This window comes from Rhea pennata, chromosome 3 (genome assembly GCF_028389875.1).
Source record: "Rhea pennata isolate bPtePen1 chromosome 3, bPtePen1.pri, whole genome shotgun sequence".
Lineage (NCBI taxonomy): Eukaryota > Metazoa > Chordata > Aves > Rheiformes > Rheidae > Rhea > Rhea pennata.
In genome coordinates this window covers 63,116,820-63,141,528 of record NC_084665.1, presented here as the reverse complement: position 1 = coordinate 63,141,528, position 24,709 = coordinate 63,116,820, and the positions used below count along the sequence as shown (strand labels likewise).

Sequence of the window (24,709 nt, the reverse complement as noted above, 5' to 3'; positions counted from 1 at the left end):
TGGGGTAACAAAAAAAAAAAACATTTCAGAACTGGAAAGAAAATGTACAAATTATAATCTTAATAATTAGCTATTTTTCATCAGTTTACCAAATATTTTCAATTTCTAGGGAAAAAGGGGCCTCTTTCATAATTTTTCATGGCTATTAAGTTGAAAAATTTCTGTTCCAAATCTCAGTAAAACAAGAGAGAGACTGAGAGTAAACACTACTTAGCAATGATCCAGCAAACAGCAAAGACAGAAGGAATTCGTCAGCATCTCAGGGCACAGTCTGAGGCCTCTAACATTCTGAGGATTTTCACGCTGAGAAGAGGAACAGCTTTTTTTCTTTAAAGAATTTTAACTTCTGTGGGAAAAAAAAACAGTTCAGGCAACATTCAATATAAAAGCATACAAGATTGAGGTTAAGGGGATAGTGTTTGGATCTGTTTAGGAATATTTGGAAAATTCTGGAAAAATCACACAAAGCCTTTTGCCATCAACTGTTGCTTGTATTTACTTAAGCAGTCCCAGACTAGGTCAGGTTTCCACGAGCTTTGTAATTCTAACTCACACAAGTAGACCTTGTCATATAAATGGGATTACTTGCATGATTTAGCTGTTTTGGATTTGATCTCTTCTGGGCTATTTACATCAAAGTGGATCACAAAATACTGATACACAAAATACAAAATATGTATTATTACTAAAAACAGAATTTATTTCCATACTCCAGGTACAGTTGTGACTAGTTGTATTCAAATCACAGTTAATCGTTTGTACATAAACAAAAGAACTTAATCACAACCCTGTCAGTATTTTCCCTGGTGTTTAGTGTTTCCATTACTTAATGTTCTTCAGTAGGTTTCAAAACACTTTAGAAAGGTCAGAGCGGTGTTTGAATCCTCAGCCCCTTAGGAGACTTCCCCATGACTGCCAAAAGCACTATGGAGCCAAGACTAGCAATGGGCTGCCTGCTGACATCCAGGAGGTTTGAAGTAGTAGACTACCCACTGCTCACCCATTCCTTTGGTGACCAAAATCTGGAACATTTTAAAATCTGTTCTTGTTCCAGATCACACCAGATGCAGATTTTTTCATTTACTGTGAAAAGAAAATTCTGAAATTCCTTAGTCTTAGTTTTTCACTTAAAAACAAAACATGCTATGGTCTTTTAGTGCAAACTGTTTTTTTCTGTGTCTGATTCTATCATTAGTTTCCAGAACATGCTGATGGAAATATTATGGGTTCTTCCGATGTGAAGAACCATTTCCCCATGGTTTTCAACACTTTCTTTCCTATTTTTGCCATTTGTTTTCTGGAGCTCTTTGTAAGTGACCCTAAATATTTCTTTCTTTTAATCTTCCAAATTCCCATCACTTTTATCCTCATTTATATTGCTTTCTTGTAGCTCCCTTCTATCCTCGCTCCTTTTGAAATTTATAGTATGCCTGCTAATATCATGTGTTTGTGTTGCTTTCGTATCCTCACTGTCTGATCTAAGCTCAAACACTTAGCAAATATTTGAGATGATCCTGACGGCTTTTTCCTATTGTGAAAGGAATTACATAAAAAACCTGGGGATTCTTTGATTCCATTCTATTTCTTTACACAGTGAACACACAACGCCCTGTATCCCACAACACAGCAGGAAGTATTTTCATTGCTAATATCAGGGTCACAGTGTAAGTGCTTCTTTGACTTTGTCCTTGTTTTCCACCCTGCTTTAGCTGTCTCATTTTCACAGAGAGCATTCAAATCAATTCCCAGCTCCTGTGTTTACAAACAGTTTTATCTCTAGCCAGACGTTATGCCCATTTCAATTCTCACTTAACAAAGAGTCTTAAAATTGTTTCCTCTAACAGCTACAATGAGCTCAATATACTCTAATTTACAGCAAAGACATAGTTGCTTTGGGCCAGTTGTAGTACACCACCACCACACCCCAGTCCTACAACCACTTCTTGTTCTGCTCTCTTCCTTCTTCTGTTCAGCCGTAATTTCATTTTCATTCTCGTTTCAGCACTCTCCCAAGACAGCCACGAGACAAACGCAGCCATCTCTCCTACCCCAGTTCCTCCCACCAGCACACATCTTGCTTTACGCTCTGGGACATAGACTGTTCTCATGTGTCACAGACCCAATTGGAGACCAAAGGGAAGTTTGGAAACACAGCAATCTAAAAGAAATTAAGAAATCACCTACCTACACTGTCAGAATGGGAAGATGACAGCAAAACAAATTATATGCCAGTTTATATGATCTATTTTAAACCATTTTTATTCAACAGTGCTCATTTCTTTCACTGCTTGAATTCTCTTTCAACAAAAACAAGGCTCTGGAGGTTTCTCAAAGAAAAAGTTATCTGGAAGTTGCAATTCTGCTAAGAGAAATACTTTCTTGGGCTGGCGACTGGCTGACAATTTCCAGGAAGCAGCCCAGTCCAATAAAACATTACTAGCCAGGCCATTTACAGCAACGCTTCTCCAGTGAGCTGCGCTTAGAGGGGGAGAGGATGGAGCAGTGTGAAGGTGTAGCTAGAGACAGCACAAGCGCTCAGCTTCCCGCACCACATCTCAGTTTTGGAGCAACACCTAGTGGAAATTCCGATTTTGTTTTCAACCAGAAAAAGGGTTTTGGTTTTGGCCGTATCCCGCCTGCCCCGAACGCCTTGCTCTGGGCGCACTGGCTCGCAGACGAAGGCGCAAGGAAGGGCAGCGGGCACCGAGCCGCCATCTTCCCCCGCTGGGCCCAAGAGCTCCCCGGGGGCCCCAAGCTCCGCCGCGGGGGGAAGGAAGGGAGGAGGCTGCTTCCACAACACGGTTCAAACACCCGGGAGCCCGCAGGCGCTGAGGGAAGCTTTGCGCGGGCACAGGCGAGCCGCCCCGCCCCGCGGGGCTGCTTCTTCCGCCGAAACGGCCGCCGCCGCCCTCCTGGCCGACAGGGGGCGCCCCTCGCCGGCGCACCGCCCGCGCAGGCGCGCACTGCCCGCGCAGGCGCGCACCCGCCCTATGCCGGAAGCGGAAGCGGCCGGCGCGAGGTTGAGGAGCGAGTGCCGTTAGCGCTGAGCGCAGCCGTTGTCGCGTGCCGCCGCCTGCCCAGCTGCCGGCGTCATGGCGGCCGCGGCGCTTCCCCCGTTGCCGCCGCAGTTCAAGAGCATCCAGCATCATCTGCGAACCGCGCAGGAGCTGGACAAGCGCGAGCCGGTGGTGGCCTATTACTGTGAGTGAGGCGGCCGCAGCGCAGCCCCGGCCCCGGCCTGGACCCGTATCCGGGCCCGCGGCCGGCCCGTCGTGGTTCCCCGCGGCGGCAAGCCCCCGCGCCGGGCTCGGCGCCTCCCTGCTTCCGCGCGCCGCGCTCCTCCGGTGTACAGAGAAAGGGAGAAGCTCCGCCTCTTGGGGCGGGACGTGCTGCTCCGCGCTCTGCTTTGTGAGCCGTGTCGGCTGCGAGCCCGAGCCCGCCCTTCAGCTGCGGGTTTTGCAGCGTTAAGCCTCTTAGTGTTTCTGGTAGGGCCTACAGCCTAAGTGTGTGTGTGGCACACACAGATGCGTGTAAAAGCAGACTTTTCTGTGTTGAGGTAATGCTCGTAAGTATAGCTAAAAACTAGCAGTTGAGGCATTTTCAGACTTTTTCTGCTGATGAAGAATTCTTCTGTCTGTCCCCTTTCTGAGTAACAGTTTTGGTTTGAGAATCTCTAATCCTTTTAGTAATGTTCACTTTATCTCCTATTAGCCTTTTCACCTTTTCAGGGTTCTTTAAGGTGAGGAGGGAGCTGGGTTTGTTTGTTTTTTGCTGTGTTCATTTCAATGAAACACAATCTCTCCTACTGTAAATCTGTAATCTATAGCTTCCAAACGAATAATTATCAGGGTGCAGTCTGTGACCCTTTCTATAGGGTTCCCAAAGTTGTTTAAGAAATGTAAGCTTGTTGTTAGGTAGTTGTCTTAAATTCCTGACAGGGTTTGTCACCACGCTTGGAAAATTTCTAAGATTAGCTGATCATAAATAGTTACAAACTATTACATGCTATTAGTATTACATATATTAACAAAACTTCCTTTTTTCTTAAGATGGGAGGTCATTCTTGGGATTTACTTGTTAATAGCCTGTCTTCAAAAAGGATTAAATGGAAAAAAAATACTGGTATAACTGATAGTTTAATTTGTCATAAGTTTACAAGGGCAAATTCATGGAATTCGGGCTTCAGAAAGCTCTGAAAAAAGCTCAGGCAAAGAGTCAGAAGAAGTTTTACTATGTTATATATGAGCAATGTGCTGATATGGAAGCAAGACAGCTACATGTTAGAACATTGGGCATTCTCAGTAGTACCTACTGTTTTTTTGCTGGAAAAACACAAAACGAAAGCTACCTTGTGTGACAGGAAGCACCAGCAAGGTCAAGATATGTTGGGTTTTTTTTCTGTTTTAACTGGACGTAACACCGTATCTAACTACTCAATTAAAATACTAACATTTAGTGTAAATAAAAAAATATTTTGAGTTTAATTTAAAACAGAAATGTTTTGGTGGCTGATCCCTATTAATGTCTTTTACATTCTGAAATTTGAGTCTTAGTGTACAGGAAAAAATATTATTAAATCCTTAGTTAGCGTTTTCTGTGAGGTCCTTTGGATTGTCTTTAAGTAGTTCGAAAATTTATATATGCTGTGTTTACTTTTCTGTTTGAGTACTTCAGCACATCTGTCATATAGCTGAAGACTATATTGTAGTGATATCCTTCTCAGTACATTACTATTTAAAGTAAAAAGCAGTGATACCTTTTTTCAAAACAAGATGCTTATTAATATTACTATTTCCAAAGCATGCATAGTGTATATAGTTCTGGCATGCTATGAATAAGAAAAGCTTTCCTTAAAAAGTAAATTGTGTAGTTGTAAATGTAGGTATATAAAAAGGTTTGAGACTTATTTTTTGGATAACATTTTGAAAGCAACACAGATTTTAAGTAAAATTAAAGGAAAACACCCCTTTTCATTACATGCTTCACTGGGAAAGACTCTGAATCTATTGAGCCTTTGAAGCGAATTTCAGAAGAGCTTTGTACATTTCCAATAATTTATTGTGGGGAAGAAATTGAGTGAGAAATGCTTGATGTGTTCCTGGACATTCCTGGACATCCTCCCTGCTGGCTCACCTCTGCTACACTACTTTGCACATGTATACCTAGAAATGCCTGAGCCATGTGACCAGAATGATGGTATGGTACAATAGTAAGAGGAGAGTAACAGGTTACGTGACAGGATAGTGCTTGCATGTTCTCTCACAAGACTGCTTGTGAATACACGATGGTGAATATCTGCATTTTGGTCATGCGATGGATGTCAGTCCCAAGATAAGTGCCTAAGGCCTATATAGGTTTGGAATATTGACAGTAGTTGTTCATCCTTAGCCAAATGATTGGGTCCATATATTAATATATCTCCATTACGCAGTAAGTTCAGTATGGACAAACAATGACTAGGCTCTTGATTTATGTGCATTTTAGTTTAGTTCTATTTGTATATTTCTGACATTAAGAGCTACTTCATGGATACCAGAAGTAAATGGAACGCTGTCAAGATGCGTTTGCAACCTCAAAATCTAAAATACTACCTGCTATAGCTTAGCAGTAAAATTGTTGGGGCAACCACTTACTGCTGTTGTTTATTTTGTCTCTCGCCAGCATCTACTGGTGCCAGAGATGTGTGCTTAAAGCTTGGAATTTGAATCATAGTTACACATTTTATTTACATGTACCATTTTTGACATCTTGCTATTATTTTTTTTTGCCTGTAGTTCATTGGAAATATTAAGCTAATATAAACCAGTGCTACCACCCAGAGAAGATATTGTAGTCCTTCAGTCTTTTCCTCACCACTTAGCTACTCCAGAAACAAATATCAGTGTAACCGTATGATCAAGAACAACAAAGTTGTTTTCCAGCTGAACTAGCTCACTACTGTTGAACAGCTGTGTCCACACAGAGACAAAGACAAGGAACCAGATGGTATGACTTAGGGGGAAGGCAGGACTGCTACTGGTTTTTGGTATTACTGGCTTATGTTGATTTAAAGAAACTGTAATTTGATAAACAGTTTCTATTTTACAAAATATAATTAACTGCAGAAGGGATGGTTTGTATTTTTTGATGGAGCAGCTCCTCCTGGACACCATTTCGAAGCATATCAAGGAAGAGGTGATCGGGAGTAGTCAGCCTGGATTCCCAAGGGGAAATTGTGCTTAACCAACCTGACGGACTTCTATGATGGGCTGACTGGCTAGATAGATGAAGGGAGAGCAGTGGATGTTGTCTGCTGTGACTTCAGCAAAGCTTTTGGGGCTGTCTTCCATAATATCCTCATAGGCAAGCTTAGGAAGGGTGGGCTAGATGAGTGGCCAGTGATATGGATTGAGAACTGGCTGAATCACAGAGATCAGATGGCTGTGATCAGTGGCACAAAGTCTAGTTGGAGTTTAGTTCCTGTAGGTAGCGATGTTCTCCAGAGGTGGGTGCAGGATTGTTCAACTTACTCATCAGTGACCTGGGTGAAGGGGCAGAGTACATTCTCAGCAAATCTGCTGAGGATATAAAACTGGGAGGAGTGGTTGAACCACCAGAGGGCTTTGCAGCCATTCAGAAGAACCTTAACAGGCTGGAGAGGTGAACAGAGAGGAACCTCAAGCTATTAAACAAAACCAAGCGCAGAGCACTGCATCGTGGGAAGCGTAACACCATGACCCAGGACAGGCTGGTGCTGACTTGCTGGAAAGCAGCCTGGAAGAAAAGGACCTGGAAGTTCTAGTGGACAACAAGGTGATCATGAGCCAGCTGTGTGCCCCTGTAGCCAAGAAGGCCAGTGGTATCCTGGGATGCATTGAAGACCATTGCCAGCATGTCAAAGGAGGTAATCCTCCACCTCTGCTCAGCACTGGTGAGGCTGCATCTGGAGGACTGTGTCCAGTATTGGGCTCCCCAATACAAGAGACTCATGGAGCTCCTGGAGCAAGTTGAACAAAGGGCTACTGAGATGATGAAGGGCATGCAGCATGTCTCCTGTGAGGGAAGGTTGTGCGAGCTGGACCTCTTTAGCCTAGAGAAGACTGAGGGAGGATCTTACCACTGTGTGTAAGTATCTTAAGAGAAGATGTAAAGAGGAAGAGGCTCTTCTCAGTAGAGCCCAGCAACAGGCACAAGCTGAAACAAAGTTCTATCTGAAAATGAGGACAAATTTCTTTACTGTGAATGTGACAGAGCGCTGGAACAGGTTGCCCAGAGAGGTTTTGGAGTCTCCATTCTTCAAGGTATTCAAAAGCTATCTAGCTAAGGTCCTGGGCAACGTGGGCAACGTGCTGTAGATGATCCTGCTGGAGCAGGGTGGTTGGGGGTTGAACTAGATGAACTCCAGAGGTCCCTTCCAACCTCAACCATTCTGTGATTCTGTATTTTTCAACTGCCATGTCATTTTCCACATGACACACAATAATGTTTAAGAGAATATTGGTGCTGTTGTGCAGCACAACACATCGTTGTTGCTTTATATTGTGGTACGTGCTGGTGGTACTGCAGAAACTTAAATCTGATCATATTCCTTACAAACCCTGCTTGCTTAATTCCTTTTAAGATAAGATAACTCACATCAGCATATGATCGGTGTCTTTATATGCTGTTGGAAAACTGTTGCTTCCTGTCAGTCCTAGCCACTCTTAGTAGTGTACATAATTGATAGAAACAAGAAAAATGTATTTGGCTTCTGACACTATGTATCATAAATATGCTTGACTTTCTCAAAGACTCTCAAAGACTTTCTCTTCTTAGATTATGGAGACTGTATGGAAATCAAGGAACCCAGTTTGTTTATTAGATCAAACAAGACATGATCAATCTGTCTCAAATAGCAAACTTTTTTTAAGAAATGAGAAGCTGCTTTATAGTTACTGAAGTGTTTGGGATTGTTACAGTTCAGCATCTTCTTTTAGACTGTATGCCACTCCATTTAATATTTTTTCTCAACTGTGATAATATTTTGTTCATCATAGTTATTTAGTATAGCAAATGCACATTCAGTAATTGTCATTAGGTCCAATAAGTGTAAGACTGCCCCATAGATCCACTAGCAAAAGGAAAATAAATGATTAGTGGTCAGTAAAATTCATTTCTTCTTAAGTTAACTTAAATGGGTGTGACTGTCTGACTACTTCAAGAGATGTAACCCTGCAAACACAAGGAGGCAGGCTTTGATAAGAAATCTCTAGTCTCTGTAGTAACTAAACTGTTCCGGAGGCAGTGTGACTAAAAAGTTTTTTGAAAAACTGCACTGTTTCAGAGGTAATTCTGTCTTCAGCAACCTTCTTTATTATTGAAAGGCTTGTCAGTGAGTTGCAAGAAAAGCATTAATGTTATGTTATATATGGCATCCCCTAATCACAGCATGAAATGATATGTAATTCTAGTAACCTCTGAAAAGCATAACTGTAGTGATGGATTTTGTTTTACAGCCTGTTAAACATCAGAAAGTGTTAATTTGAAATATGTGGACATGACCTGTTGAAAACAGGTATGAAGTATGAACAGGTATGAAGGGACTAGTTTCTTCTACAACTAGTTGACAATCACTTGAATGAAAAATTGTCTAGCTTTTAATGGAAATCTCCATCAAATTTGAGTGGCTTTCAAACTTACTTATATCCAGGAGACAAGCTCCTCAAAGCAAACTGATAATAAAACCTTGCATTTTACAGAAAAATATGACAAAAAAAAATGCATGGCCTAATGCAGAACTTGGGAACGTAAATTTACCTGTGTAGTAGAAAACCTATTGTAGTTTACCAGCAGCTGAAATACTGTATTTTTTTACTGAGTCATCCTCAGAGCAGATGGTTAAAAACAGACAGATATTTTAAGTGAACTTTTAAATTTATTCAGCTCTTTACTGTATCTTCATGGCTTTTGATTCAATTTTAAATAAATAATTTAGAAGATGCATATAATTCAGAAGTAATACGGAAACTAATAGAGTTATTTGCTCTATTTCATTCAAGAGATTCTGTGCATACTGAGACTCCCTTTAACCATGGCATTCTAAAATTGAAATACATAAAATAATGTTCTTGGAACATTCCTTATCTACAAGATCAAATATCTGAGCTTTCTAGTTTAAATACTTATTTTTGTGCCAGTTTCATACAATACCTTTGTAAAAGTACACTTATTCTCATGTTGTTGGTGGCAGAAAGCTGTTCTCCATGCTACTAATCCTGCTAATGATGTAAAGCCTATTACTAGAGATTATGTACTGAAGAACAGATTTAATCTGTTCTTTGTTCAGAATAAGTTAACTAATCTGGTCAAATATGTAAGACAGAGACATCCATTTCATGTTTGACACTTGTTTTGATTGTGTGATGAGTATAAACTAAAAATATTCCTCACTTTCAGTTTTTCTTCCTGTGCTTTGCATTTTTTCTGCTTTCAGTCTTAGGTTGTTTGCTCTGATTTCTTTTAAAGGGTTGAAAATAGGAAAGCTGTACTTTTACTACTGTAGTTTTACTATGGAGGCACAGTAAAAAAGGAGAACTAATTGGAATAATAAAAATAAATACATAAGACCCACAGAGCTCAAAACAAACTGTATCTAAGCAATAAAGGTAATATTCACTAGTCTTTCTGACACTTGCTGTGATTACTTAGGTAATATGTAAAAAGAAGCTGCTCTAACGGAGATAGGAATGAGAGCAATAAAATAGAACGTGTATTTTAGAGATAACAATTTTATTGCTGAGGTGTTTATATTTGTATTAAATTTCTAAAATTGAATTGTAAGGAGTAAATTGTAGATATACCATCATGGGGTTTTCCATCTTAAAATTTAGTTTTTTTGGTGTAACTTCATTTAGCTTGTACCTTTGGAATTAGAATTGGTACTATCTTCTGATGCCCTAGGTTTTGCTACATGCTTCTGAAGACAGATGCACTGATATTAGCATTTTAATTGACAGAATCATCGAGGCTGGAAGGTGCCTCTGGAGATCATCTGGTCTAGTCCCCCACTCAAAACAGGGTCCCTGGTGTGGATTTCTCAGAGGCATGTCCAGTTGGGCTTTGAATATCTCCAAGGGTGGAGTCTCCACAACCTCTCTGGGCAACCTGGTCCAGTGTTTGACTTATGCTCACAGTAAAAAAGCTTTCTCTTATGTGTGAATGAAATATCATGTATTTGGATTTGTGCCCATTACCTCTTGTCCTTTCACTGGGCACCGCTGAGAAGTCTGACCCCATCTTCCTTACTCCCTTTATCAATACTTATACATATTGATAAGATGCTCCCTTATAAGATGTTCCCTCTGCTTGAGGCTAAACATTCCCAGGTCTCTCAGCATCTTCTCAAATAAGAGGTGCTGTAGTCCCTTAATCATCTCTATGGCTCTTTACTGGACTTGCTTCAGCAGGTCCATGTCTCTCTTGTACTGGGGAGCCCAAGACTGGACACAGCACTCCAGATGTAGCCTCACCAGTACTGAGCAGAGGGGAAGGATCACCTCACCCTGCTAGCAGATTTTTTCCCAATGATGCCCAGGGTGTTGGTGGTTAAGATCAGGAGTGTACCTCAGAAACACATCTCAGTCATGCCTGCTTAGCATCCTCTGGTTTATTTGACTGAGTAGTCTGAGAACATGAAATAGTTTTCTTTCAGTTTAAACTAAACTGAAACATGTATTGCAGGACTTCTTCAGGTCTGTGCTCTGTTTGCTGGAGCCTGTTCTGTCTACATGACTTTACCATAATTAGCCCAAAGTAGATACCTCCTCCTTTTGCCTTCTTGGTATCTCAAGTACTATAAATCTTGTAGTTAAGGTAGTTTTTTCTGTTTTAATTAGAAATATTTCATTTTTTTATGAGAATATAAAGACAAGCATTTGAAAAATACTGATAGTTCAAATATTGTGGATAAGCTTAGAAACTTAAGAATTCCATATAAAGATCTTTTATTTACATTTTATAAGAGACCAAGGTTGGTCTTTAAAACACTCTGAAGAATGACAATGTGTAAAACAGTCATTTCTGAAGATTTGTAGTAGATGTTATTAGACTGTTTGTTTTGTCCTCTGGCCTTAATAACCTAAGTTCTTGTTTGTAACTGCAAATTTTTGTTTTGTTTATGTTGTTTATTTTTACAAGTTTTGTTCTTCAAATAATAGTGAACTTAATGTAATTTGCTATAATTTTCAGAACTTTAGATAAGAGATATATTTTACTTGAGACTGTTTTGACTTGATAACAGTTTATCTAGCACGTAACATAACTTGAAATATATTGTTATTAATCTGTTCTTTAAGATTTAGAGTACTATAAAAGAATCCGAGGGGAGGAAGAGGTTATTGCTCTGAGTTTCTTACTAAAATTAATGTGTAGTCCTCCTCTCCCACCATGTCCCACCTTTCCCTTCAAGAAGTTTTTTTTTTCCCTGTACTTCTTCCTAAAGTAATTTTACTTGAAAAAATTTAAAAATAATTTGTTTCCTATGGAAAAGTTGAGGGTTGAAATTGATGCTGTCAGTCTAATACTTAATGTCTCCTTTACCAGCTGCCCTCTGCATCATATAATGTAGAGAAAGTGTATGGTCCTCCAGTGTTTGTTTCAGTGCTATTAAATCTATTTTTAAAGTATTTTAATTCATTTGATTAAGACAACTTTGATTTGATCAAATAGATTAGCATGTTTTTATGATCTAGATACAAAAGTTACATGATTTACATAATTACACATTAATGTTCCTGAAAGGAAGAATAATTCATTTTTCTTTTTTCTATGCAGAGGCATTCTTTATGAAAATACTTCTGCAGTAGTTTGAATACAATTCAGTTTTATGCTCAAGTTCCTGCTCCCACACATTTGTATTTCAGCTGTTGTTTTGCTTGTACCAAGTAATTAACAAACATTTTTCTGTCAGTGGTTTGACGGTGGGAGAAAGGTATAGAGTCTGAGTGATAAATAAATTACGGAGTGAAAAGGTTTTCATCTCTTAAGCAAAAGCAAAATCTGGCTCAAGTTGATGGCGACTGTTTTGTTGCATTTTGTTTGTTGTGGAATATGTTAATGAAAAGCATTAAAAATATTCCAGTTCTTAATATTTTTTTCTATACTTAAATGTGTGGAGAATAAGACCTGTAATCTCTTAATCCTTCTAGGCAAGGAAAGAGAAAGATATTCAGACAGAATTTAGAAGATAGAATCAACCTATTGTGCATACTAGCTGGTTGGAACTTTTGTTCTCCAGTATTTTTACTTGGCACGGAGTTAGTTTAAAGTCAGAGTTGGGGGAGTTTCAGTTGTTATCCAAACATAAGTCTGGAATAACTTACTGTGCATTAGAAATGAATGCTTGGCACATACTAAAGACAAAATACTCTGAAGTTGTGCTATGTATTAGCAAAGGAAAAATAACGTGGTATTACGTGACATAAATAAAAGCAGAGAAGTTTCTGTAAAGCTCACTGTATAATTCCTTCCAGCACACCCACGCTAAGTATTTACTGAACAAAGATTAAGGGCAACAAATCAAGACATAAATTTTCTGGTTGTCCTGGCAATTTTTTTTTTCTGAGAATGATTACTTGCCAAGTCTTTATGAATTTGAAGATAAATGTCCTGCCTGAAAAGTGAGTGCAAACCCTCTTTTAGTTAATAATTGGCAGAAGTTTTGTATTTGTGTGTAAAAGATTACAAGTGACTTCAGCTCTATTTGCAACATTAATTAATATTTAGACGCTAGGTATAGGTAGCCTCCTTTACCTCTTCAGTGCCATGCTTTTTGCGTGTACTACTGTGGTAAACCACATTTAAATCCTTTCTGCTGTATGATTTAGTTAAAGGGGAAGGGAGACAAGGAAAGTAGCAGAATACCTGTGCCTGAAGCCAATTGCATAAAACAAGCTTAAAAAGAATTGATAATAACATTCACTTGTTTGTTTCCAAGTATTCTAGATGTTCCTCAGAAATAGTGGAATAAAGATGAAAGTTACAAGTCATTTCCAAGAGTACCTACATTCTTCAAATAATTTCTGTTTAGGCTTTGAGAACATGAAGACTCTTGCAGCTGCAACCTATAGTTTAAATTGTGTTTTCATATCAGAATTTTCAGCAGTCTGGCTTGTCACAGAAGGAATTTATTATCAAAGGTTACCAAGCAAATGGTTTCCGAAATTGTAGTTGTTCAGCTTTACAGCATGTTGTTGTGGTCATTGGGGACAGGCATTTTATGCAGTGTTCAGTTGGGACAGAATTCTTGATCGAAAGCACTCCAAAATCATTTGATGTAAAATGGCATCTCAAGTCATTTAAAAATTCAAGTGCTCTTTTTAAAAAGGCAGTTTATTTGATTGAAATAGAATTGTAATATAGAATACAAGAATATCTTTCTGTGGTGTCCATAGTGTTTAGGTGATTAACTCCAAGCTAGTAGAAATTGAACTGTTTGCTTTGAAACAAGATTCATGTGGCTTAAGCAAGCCCAATAATAGTGCATTCCATGGCATCTACAGTATTACAGAAACCAGACTATCTGGATTTAAAGCAATGTAAATAATTATTTTCTTTAAGAAATGAGGAAAAATCTTGACATACTATGTTTGGCTTTTTCAACAACCAAAGATCTTGAAGGTAGTAGACATTTGGCCTCTTGCTTAGGAGGTGCTTGCCACTGAGATTTCCTGTCAACATAAACATGGAAGACCGTTCTTCAAACATTGGTTGCCAGTTTAAAATTTTATTAAAAATATTTAAACAAGAAAAAGATAAGTTTTGCTCATTGCTGTTGAATATTCAGTACTGAAGTGAGTTTGCTTATCTGGAGTTAGATATAATATGAACTTAATAGATATCCTTTAGATGGCATTAATTTCAGTTACTATCATGCATGTTTACTGTAATATTTATGTGGATGGCATTGCCATAACTACAGAAGTAAAAAACATGTATAAAACTTTGGACATCTTAGCTGGCAGAAGTAGTATTGGAAACGCCCTACTCTTACAGACCACCTTGATCTAGAATACTCTAGGCATTTCAAAATCAGCGGAAGTAGAGGGAAGGATGACAAAAGATGCAGGCATAGAAAAAAAAATATGTCTGGAAATAAATTAAGATTTTTTTATTATACTTCATTTCTAAGGTAAAAAAATAATACACAAAAATGTAAAGAGTAGAAGAGGACAGTTTTTCCTGTTGTTTGTAACAAGGCAAGGGGATACTCAATTGAGTTAAAATGTAATAAATACCCCCTTTTATTTTTAAAAAAGGAGAGAGTACTCTTCCTTGAGTGATTATTTCTTTTGGATTCACTCAGTCTTTTACATAATTTCAAAAGCAAAATTTCAAATCATTACAAGGATATTCTTACCATTTTATTATTATCTATAGGGACTAATACCAGATTCTTATGCTTTCATCCTGTTTTGTTTCTCTCAGAGCAGTTCCTCAGATCTTTCAGTTTTTCAACTGTTTTGCTTGCTCTCTAGTTGATAGGTTTGATAATTATTGACAATGTTTTTCAACTCTCCTGCCTCACACCTGCTTTTGACTAAACCAGCTTTGAGTAAAGCAGTAAGTTTACTCAAATGTTTTTCTTAGCAACATTTTATGACTGGTGTGCTTCAAACTGTGGAGAGTATACTCAAGAATACATCATTTTTCTTCAATTTCTTCATTTTGTGAACTGAAGTTGATGTTCCAGATGATTTTAACTGGCAGACTATGGTTTGCGTTTTCCAACCTGCAGGTTGCCCTGTTTTGCATTGAAACGAAGTTGTTTAGTCAAAGATATTTTTTCATTTCCCTTAGTGAAGACAACCTTTCAGTGCTGAATGCTACTAACTTGTCATGCTCTGGCAAGACTGGTTTTCGCTAGCATTATAGCCTTCCTCACCACCATTGGTGGTGACAGTTGGAGCACATATAACCTTAGCTTGGGTGACATTAGTAGTCTCTCTGTAGAATGTCTCAGTTCTTAACATCTGCAGAGCTGCTACTTAGAGCACTTCTATAGTTTCATGACAATGTATATTGAGAGAGACTGGGAACAGTCCTCCAGGTTTTAATGCCTTAAGGACTCTTTAGCACATTGATCCCAGGTTTCTTTGTAAACAGGAAAGTGATGTCAGTGAGGAGCATTGCTTGAAGTCACCCGTAGTGTAAATTTGTATATGGACAAGAAAAACATGTTTCTTATCTATAACTATTGTTCTTTGACCTGTGTTCTCTGTGTGCAAGACTCACTCCTCTGCTCTAGGTCATTGGAGTGCCTGAAAGGGGTCCTTGAATTTTGCTCAGTTTCTGAAATCCTGAAAGGGGAGAGGCCTGGCTTTTTAGGGCTACCTACAAAGCATACAAATGCCACAGGCTTTTAAATAAACCCCTTTTTGGTTAAAATACTCTTGCTTTCCATATTTAATAGGTGCATTTACATTATATGTGGGAGAAAATCCACATATTGGTGTTAATCTTGAAAAATAATAGTTACAGATAAGGACCTCTTTTTAATGATTAAGTTAATCCTCAAGAATAAAGAGATTTGCATGATTTTTATTTGTGTATAAGAGTTCTTTTTATATTAATGAATTTTGAAAGAGGTATGAAAATGGATTCTTCCAGGTTTAAGAGGAATCTATATCCAATAGTGATCAAGGGTACTCTGAGCATGTCTTCCTAACTCAGTCTAATATTCATTTTCTGTATTTTCCTCTGAAAATGTCTGGTATTTGCATCTGTCAAAGAAAAAAAAATACTGATCTAGATGACCTGCAGATCTAACAGCCATTATGTTAATGCCTCAGAGATAAGTTACTGAATCAAACCATGAAATGTGTTCAAGAAGGTTTCCAATCAAGTACATACTTAAAAATAAGTTTAATTGAAGACTGTAAGTACTACGATCTTCAATTATTGCAATATTTTTAATTGGCAATAGACTTTGAGTGCCTTAAACATGAATCTGCATCTTTCTATGCTTGATTTCTTAGAAATAAATTTCAACTTTGCATTTGATCATTTCGTAATTCTTAATGTTAATATATCAGCATGTTGAAGATAAATAAGGTGGATTTAAGAGTGCATATTAATTATTAATCTTAGTGTTGTCATTGATGAAACTTATGTGGCAAATAATTTGTTTTAAAATTGCTGTCTTTCATCATTGTCAGTTCTTATTTTCAGTTGTTCATATCCTGTATTCATCCTGATTTTTCAGCTTGGAACAGACATTTACTTGATTATTTTTTTATTGAAGACTTAAGTGAAAAAGTGCTAGTTTTCTTTCTAAATTCTAAGAGTAGTGAGATATTGAGGGGCACAGATACTTTATTTCTTAGCTATTTAATGTTTTGGTCTTTTTAACAGTTGGGCAGCTCAGTTTGGGCAGCTTTATTTTAAAATTTGAAAATGTGTCAACTTTAGTCTTGGATAAGGAATGTATACTCTGTCTAGTTTGAATAATCAAATGTATTTGAAACTTGTGAAATACTAAGATCTTAAAATCTAAAAAAGTGATATAACTTGTGTTGCTCATCAGCAAATTTTGTAGAGAATGGTGTTCAATTTTATTAGACAAACTGATAACAGATGAAAAGGGTGGGCAAGCGGTTAAACATATCCTCTCTTCAGCAACAAACATCAGGCTAAGTACAGGTTGAAATCAATTGCTTTCTGTGTTTATGATAACTGAGACAGTTTTGAGAGAAAAGGATGACATATCTCTAGTGCATGAAATGATGTTTAGAAGAGGAGAGATGATAAGTTGTTAATCAAGTAAGGTTCACTTGCAAAGGTTGAGGGCTTGCAGTAAGAGGGCATTGGAGTATGCCATAAAAACTAGATCATGATAATATTCAGTAGAGTTACAACATTTTAGTTCTTAAGCTCTGCGTTTGAAGGTATTTTTTAAGACTCCCTTGAGAGTCAAGAGCATAAGTTAGTAGAGTGGGTGCTTTGTGAAAAACATTCTCCAGTTGGTTACTGAATGTTTCTGTCCATTATCACTTCATTGTGTGCTAATCGTAGTGAAAAATAGTTTTTTGATTTTACTCTTTCCTGAAGCATTTAAATTCTGCCACATGCATACATAGAATTTGTAGATTTTGATAGTTCTGTCGGTCTTTTTTAATTGGAAGAGGTTAATCGCTTAGTGTCAAGATCATGTGAAAAATTAGAAACATTACTTGTAGGTCATGTATAACAACGTTCATCTCATATAAAGATGGATTGTCTTGTCTGCCTTTTGATGATGTGTATGCATATACATGGATATAATAAATGATTAATTCTGTTTAGTACAGTTTAGTTTTAAAGCTAATTATCTCCCACTACAGGAAATTCCATATTTACCTATATTTGAATACTCAATAGGTATACATATATGTTAAGAGTTCTGTGAAATTTGTTGACATATAATTAGAGATAAAAATTGAATTCAAGCTCATGTTTGAGAGAGTTGCAGATGTCAGGTGGTGATCTTTTACAAAAGCAGTTAATGTTGCTTCATAGCAATACAGGCATTATCAATTTGAAATCAGCAGAAATATTAATTGAGAAAAATTAAACATAAAATTCAGAAAAATATTTTCCAGTATTTCTGCAAGACTGAAAATATCTGGATTTAGCTGTTAGCGTTCAGTAGCACTATAGTAATCCATTGTTAAACCACAAGATGAATTTTGTCTTTCAGATGTGTTGGAGGGGGAACATTGCTTGCTTTGGTTCAGAGTTTTGCCATAGATACTCATTTGCTCTTATTTTTTTCTCTCTTGATTTATCTCCTTTAAAGGTCGTTTGTATGCGATGCAAACAGGGATGAAGATTGATAGTAAAACCCCAGAATGCCGTAAATTTTTATCCAAACTTATGGATCAGCTGGAAGCTGTGAGTAGAATTTATTGCTCTCCTCTAAAGTTATTTGTGATGTTACTTTAATTTCTATTCAAGCTTCTGCAAATACTGTCTTTTCTGTATCATCAGTCATTGATGCAAATATTCTGTATGCAGGCATACTGTATGTATTTTTCAAGTTGTATGTAATAAATCATTAGAAGGATTGGAATGAGATAAAGCTCCCTCTCCTGTTTCCTCTCCCTCTTGTCATCTCATTATAGCCAACACTTATACTATAATTTCATTTAGACAATATGAATTGCAAAGATACTGTATCCACACATAGTCTCATGAAAAACTATATCACTTGTTATGAAATAAACACAGGCTGTTCAAAAGACCTTTTTATTGATTTGTCTTTGATTCCGTTGAAGTCTTTGGGAATTTTTTTTTCCTTTTGTAGGAGCAGCTAGCCTAGTCTTCTGTGCTTTTGTAATTTTTATCCCAAATTTTTATACCTAGGGAGATTTTTAAAACATACTCTAAAAGGTAAGATCACAGAAGTATCTTAAACGTGTTAGAGATGCACAAATTCTTGCACATTTGTGCAAGTTCTTACACAAATTCTTGTAAGCACAGTCTTATCTGTGCAGGTGAAAGGTAGTTACGCTACAGTCTTTTAGAGGACTCAATAATACAAAAAATGAAAACCTTAGAGTTAAACTAAGAAAGGAAGGTACCGATGGTCAGTTTAAGCTTCAGTAGCTGTTTTCGACTGGTATTCTGTAGAGTAAGTTTTCACAGACTAGACGGAGCTAGTGCATGGATTTTAAGGTTTAAGGGCTCATTTGGAAGCAGAAAGTAACATTGAAAATGGAGTAGAGGTACTTTTTGTGTATAATATATTTTTATTCAAAATCTAACCATAGTAATGCCTGAAGAAGTTGTGTGAAACTAATGAAAAACTTCAGGTCTTAAGAATTTTTTTCCAAATGAACATGAATGTTTTGTTTTTTATTCATACCTTGTTCTTCTTGATATGTTTTATCAGTGACTTTTAGCAATTAAAAATGTAATACAAAGTGAATTGTTGGTGTATTATTTCATGAAACTGCAACATTATGGCTCTTAATTTCATATCAAAATGAAAGGGATTGCAAGAGAGATGATATTAAAACTCCAAGATTTTTCATTCACATTCCCTGAGGATTGTTCAAAGTTACTGGATCTGTTATGGTACTACAGGAGCTGCTCTATCTGCAGTGTTCAGTTGCACTTTCTATTTCAAATATAGAAGGACAAAAAAAAAAAAAAAAAAAAAAACAGCAAAAGCCTTTGGGCATCTGTCTGTATTAACTGGTTTGTCTTTCAGTTGCTGGTGAGATTGTGTGGCAACTGATAGAAGAGGGAGTACTCGTGCAAGCTGGCAGATGAGGTGTTTTGTAGTAAATTATTGAGGTATGTTCTATTTAGCCAGGTTGTGGAAAGCTGGAGAGAGCACTTCTAAGCAGTTCTAATACAGTACTGTTAGGGAGGAGTTTGGACAACTTGACAAGTTGGTGTGTTAGTATTTCTGCAATAATATGATAGCGGCTGTTGTCAGACTGCAGTTAACCAGTAGGGGGCGTATAGGGGTTTCACACAGCTTTTTGTGTGTTGCTGCTATTGATTATTGTAGAGAGTAGACAGAAGCTTGTAAACAATTCTGATTTTTTTTTATTAACAAAGGATAAAACAGTATAAATGTTTAGAAATCACCAGTTTTATTGTGAGAAAATATAGTTTTACAGATCAGTGTAGTTAAATGTGGTGATATTGGATCTAAAATGCATGTTTTCAACGGAAATATCTTATGTATAGCTGTGTTGTTTTGCTTTTTCAATAGGTAACTTTAATATAAATGCTTTACTAAAATTAAACCCCATTTGTTTGATTTTTACATTCAAATTATTAGTTATCATTAGAAACATCAGTACTGCAGTACTGAATTACAGATTGTGTGAAGGATAATTCCGAAAGTAAACAACCAGGACAACTTTAATTTTTTTAAATGTGTATGTAACAGCGTGCCATTTGTGCCTTTGAAACAATCTCCACTGAACATCAAATTAAGTCTAGTAATGTTATTTTCTAAATATAAGCTGTACATATAAGCACATAAAATATATATAAACATTTTTTTAGTGAACTTCAATGTCTCATTTCTGACACTTATTTTACAACTTAAAGATTGTGATATACCCAACAAGAAAGAAACAAAATTACACTTCCTAAAACTAATACTTTTTAAAGACTTTATGTAGATACAAATTCAACAAAAATCTGCAAATTTGAAGCACTACTTGAAATGTTTACATTTCACTGCTGAAATCAGGTAACTCTTTCTTTGTAACATTCTATGCATTGAAAAGTTGGCTGCAATGTAAAAAATATTACAGAAATGATTAAATTTTCTTCATATTCACGCACTGAATAATAACTGCTATTCAGAGATTGTTTTTAAATCTTTTGGCAAAATAAGGACTGCAGGTTAGTGTCACACAGTGTTCCTGTTTTTGTTCTCTAAGGATAGCTTGAGATTTCCGTATGTGCAAACAGTAAGCCTATTCAGAAGTTGTAAATCCACCTGTTGTAACTGTAACGGGGTTATTTGCTTTACTGATTTTTATTAGGAAACCTGAGGCTTCTTGTACTGTAGCATCTTTGAAAAGAGGTCTTTGAATTACAGTACACTGCTTACACTGAAATTCCAGTAAATCCATAGGTCACTAAACCAGTCAAGGTAGGGCTGAAACTCTTCAAAGATGTAATGTGCTGTAGTGAATATTCTGCAAGAAAAAGACATAGTCACTCTGACCTGCAGTAACTTTATAAAACACTCTTTATTTTATCAGTTAAGTGTGCCAAATCCTCATTCAGGCTTCAGAGTTCTTGGTATATTAGATGGTAAGGAAAATCTATAGTTAGTCTTTTGAAATGTAACAGTTGCATATTTTTGTTGTTATTTTTAATGTTTTTTTTTATTTAAAAGTTATTCTATATTAGTAGGTATTATTCAGAGCTGCTAATTCGTAATATTTTTCTCTCCAAAATAATATATTTTCCCTTAGGCATGCCGCCATTAGCATTATTATGTTAATTGGTATATTGTTTCCCTTTTTGAATTTTTACTTGGGCTTGTCTGAATCAGCAGCTTCTTATATTTGAGTTAAATTGTAAAATTGCTAGCATGTAAGACAGTAATGGGCGTCTATTTTCTTCAACTTTTTTCAGATGAAAAAGCAATTTGGTGATAATGAAGCTATTACTCAGGAAATTGTTGGTTGTGCTCATGTGGAGAATTATGCTTTGAAAATGTTTTTGTATGCTGACAATGAAGACAGAGCTGGGCAGTTTCATAAGTAGGTGAAAAATCTTTATTTTGTTGCCTAAATTAATATATTTGTAGGAAATTTGAATGCACACTCCCTTAGTATGGCTGGAAGCATGAACTGTGCTTTAATGCATTCATTTCTTTTAGAAATCCCCATTGTTTACTACTACTGTCTCAAATTTACACGTTAACTGCTGCTGTTCTTGTATTCTTGAAGAGGTTGTCCACCTTTTGGCAAGCTTTCTAAAGCCCCCAGACCAATACTCAACTAATGTAGTATGTCTAGTGAATATTCTAAGTTAGAAACAAAGTGTGGAACATATAAACGACTTTTAAAAAAAAATGAAAACTTTCTATTTAGTAGTCAGGAGACTAGTCAATTTATTCTTAAATTTAAATGTTGTGAAGGGAATTCGTAAATGTCAGATTAAAACGAAAAAACAATGGTGATTGGTTTTAAATAAGCCAGTATAATTAAACTGCCATTTTTTAAATCGTGCTCTTAAGATTGACATTACCAAGCTAGTGAAATGTTTTCTTTTTTACAGAAACATGATAAAGTCCTTTTATACTGCAAGTCTTCTAATTGATGTGCTGACAGTTTTCGGGGAGCTCTCTGAAGAGGTAAGTATTAAGGATACCAGTGTATTATCTGACTGTTTTTCATAGCACAGGAGCACAGCAAGTTGCTACTTTAGTTCCTTAAAATGTTCTTACAATTTGTAAATATGAAATTCAAAGATCATTAGTTTTAATTGTATAGTCAAGTACATGTTAGTGAATCATAAGTATTTGCATAAATGGCATGTGAAGTACAAGACAACTGTAATCTATTCGAAGATGCTTCATGACTTAACAAATACCAGTTTCAAATTCAAAGTCTGATCATAATTATGGGGCACAGTGTTACGATTATGGGACACTGAGCAAGTATAAATGACTGTATGGAAAAATGATGCAAGGTTCCTGGCCCTTTCCATCCTCACCTTTTTTGTGCTGTGAGGAAGAACTACTTATAGTGCTAATAATTGACATGGAATTGTATATAGTTTACTTTTGATGTTGCAACAAAACCCACCTTTAAAAAGTGATATGTGAAGTTAGAAGGATAAATTTGTTTCACAAAAAGTGACTTGCTATCTGACTGTCAGATCATCAGTATTTTAGTTCAAAAATTTTATCCAGTAAAGTAGCTAACACAAACCCAGTTCTAGTGTTCTTCATGGCAGTTTATTTTTTAATCAAACAAATATTCTAGAATTGTTGGTGTACTTTATACACCGACACAATTATTTTTAGATCATAATTATTTGATTGATCTGAATCTTCCTGCATGTTAGGCACACCTATCAGATCAAGGTTCTCAGGAGACTTACGCACAGGATGTCTAATCTGAGAATTCCAAACAAAGTGTGAAGCAGTGAACAAGATAGAAATTATTTTGGTGTACTTTAATAAAAATAATTATGAAGTCTGTTATGAAAGTAAGTCTTTCTACTAGCTGCACGGTCAGCTTTTCCCTGTATTCATTCATGCCCCACACGAGAATTAATCTCAAATATGATGGAACAGATACTCTTAATAAAGTATTCCTTGTTCTAGAAAGTAAAAGTTAAATATTCCTTACTGAATTAACTGAATGAGAAACTTATTTTGAAAATGTAAGGGTAAGGTTGAAAACATTTGACAAGGACAAAATCTTGTAGAAAGCTGTTACTGGCTGTGAAGACATGTTTCAAATATAGTTAAAGGAAACTGAGAACAGTAAATAAGAAACAGCAATGATATTAAATAATCTGAGACCAAGTCAGCAATTTTTGATCATGTAAGTGCTTAATGTGCCTCAGTTCACCTAAATCCACATGGGTAATCCACAAATATTTTGATTTCTCTTGTGCTGGCGTGCTATAGTTTCCACTAGTAAAATTCCTTAGAAAAGTTCTGTTTCCTTGAAGACCTCTAACAAGCTGCAATTGTGGCTAGTGTTGGACCCACACTGCTTCACACTTTGTTTGGAATTCTCAGACTAGACATCCTGTGCGTAAGTCTCCTGAGAACCTTGATCTGATAGGTGTGCCTAACATGCAGGAAGATTCAGTAGGTTTAAAAACAGTAGCTATGGTTGCTTTCATTTGTAAACACTGGAAGGAAGGTAAAAGAATGGTTTTGATGGTGGTGTACTTAATGTATAGTAGTACATATAGATATTAATGATAAGAGTCCTTGCCCAAAGAGGGGAACACTTGGATTCTGTCTTCCATAGCCTGAAACTATTCCGATCTACTTTTTTTTCTTTTCTTTTTTTTCTTTTTTTTTTTTTTAATCGAGGGACACAAGTTAGTATTCTCTCTTTCATATGTTCTGTTGAAACTGGCTGCTGTGCACCCTGGAATCCAAAGTTCATAGAGGCTGAGAGTAAGTGTACATTTTAATGTACTGATAAGACACGCAACCTTAGATTGTAGGAATCCAGTCCGTGCTTGTAACACTTCCAGTGCACTGTTCAATGACTTCAAAGGTCCTAAAGCAATCCTTTCTGCATATGAAAAGAAACTGTTACAAATGGTAATATGGAATCCTAGCAGTTGTAAATATTTACAACTGTATTTTTTATTGTTGCTAAAAGGACAATAGGGCTTTGTAATTGGAAAGAAGGGATCATCTTATTTTTAATTCATTTTATTAGTGAAGACGTTGTTAAAATAGCGTGTAGAAGAAATACGGTAAAAAGACTTGGATTTCTGGCTACCATTTAAGTTTCAATCAGTTTTCTTATCCAATATAACATGAAGGATTGATGACGTGAATATAACACGAGACTGTCATAGACTTCTGCAGAAGCCTTCTGTATTAGTCTGAAATAAGGCTCAGCCTGCCTCTGGTTTTATAGTCAGACACTTAAATTATCTACCTTCATTAGTCAGACTGTCTGTCTGTCTTTTTAGTATGTAATTGCCTTCATAGGTATGGAATGTTGACAATTAAAAGACTTTTAATTCTACAGCAGAAAGCACAGAAAGCAGGTAGTTGACACCTAAAATCAGAAAATGGTATTATAAATAATATTATTTATAATTATTATTTTAATAATAATAGTTATTATTTATAACTGGTGAGTGACTGATTATTAGATAGTATGAGCAGATTGTATTAGAGGACACAGCAGATACTCCTCAATATTAGAACTACGCAAAGTGATTTTCTGGAAGACATGTTTTATAAAACACAGCTGATAAGAGATCATTATGAAGCTATGTATTTGTAGAGTTATTTTCATTTACTTCAGTAATAATCTTCATACAGGAGCTCTTTTTTCTTTTTTTTTTTTTTTTTTTTTTTTTTGAGAGCAGTGCTATCATGGAGGGAGGGGGGGAAAAAAGCCCAAAACAACATAATTTAGATTCTTAGTTCTGGAACTATAGACTTTGCAATTTAGATGCATAATGACACACATTCAAACATGGTTCAATTCCTTGCATATAAACTGTAATGCTCTTTTAT

General features: G+C 36.5%; 1 protein-coding gene across 3 annotated transcripts in view; it reads left to right on the top strand.

The window, feature by feature from the left end:
* The first annotated feature begins 3,000 nt into the window (after nt 1–3,000).
* Nucleotides 3,001–24,709, top strand: part of VTA1 (vesicle trafficking 1) — a 44,397-nt gene continuing 22,688 nt past the window's right edge. Inside the window, exons 1-4 of one of the 3 annotated variants that reach the window (XM_062572459.1) lie at nt 3,001–3,201; nt 17,792–17,886; nt 21,109–21,236; nt 21,757–21,832. In XM_062572459.1, the coding sequence (XP_062428443.1) occupies nt 3,093–3,201; nt 17,792–17,886; nt 21,109–21,236; nt 21,757–21,832 (408 nt within the window). In that variant the 5' untranslated portion in view covers nt 3,001–3,092. Of the gene's footprint in view, nt 3,202–6,135; nt 7,105–17,791; nt 17,887–19,242; nt 19,294–21,108; nt 21,237–21,756; nt 21,833–24,709 lie in introns of those variants that run through there. The other 2 variants (XM_062572460.1, XM_062572461.1) reach the window with 2 other exon arrangements.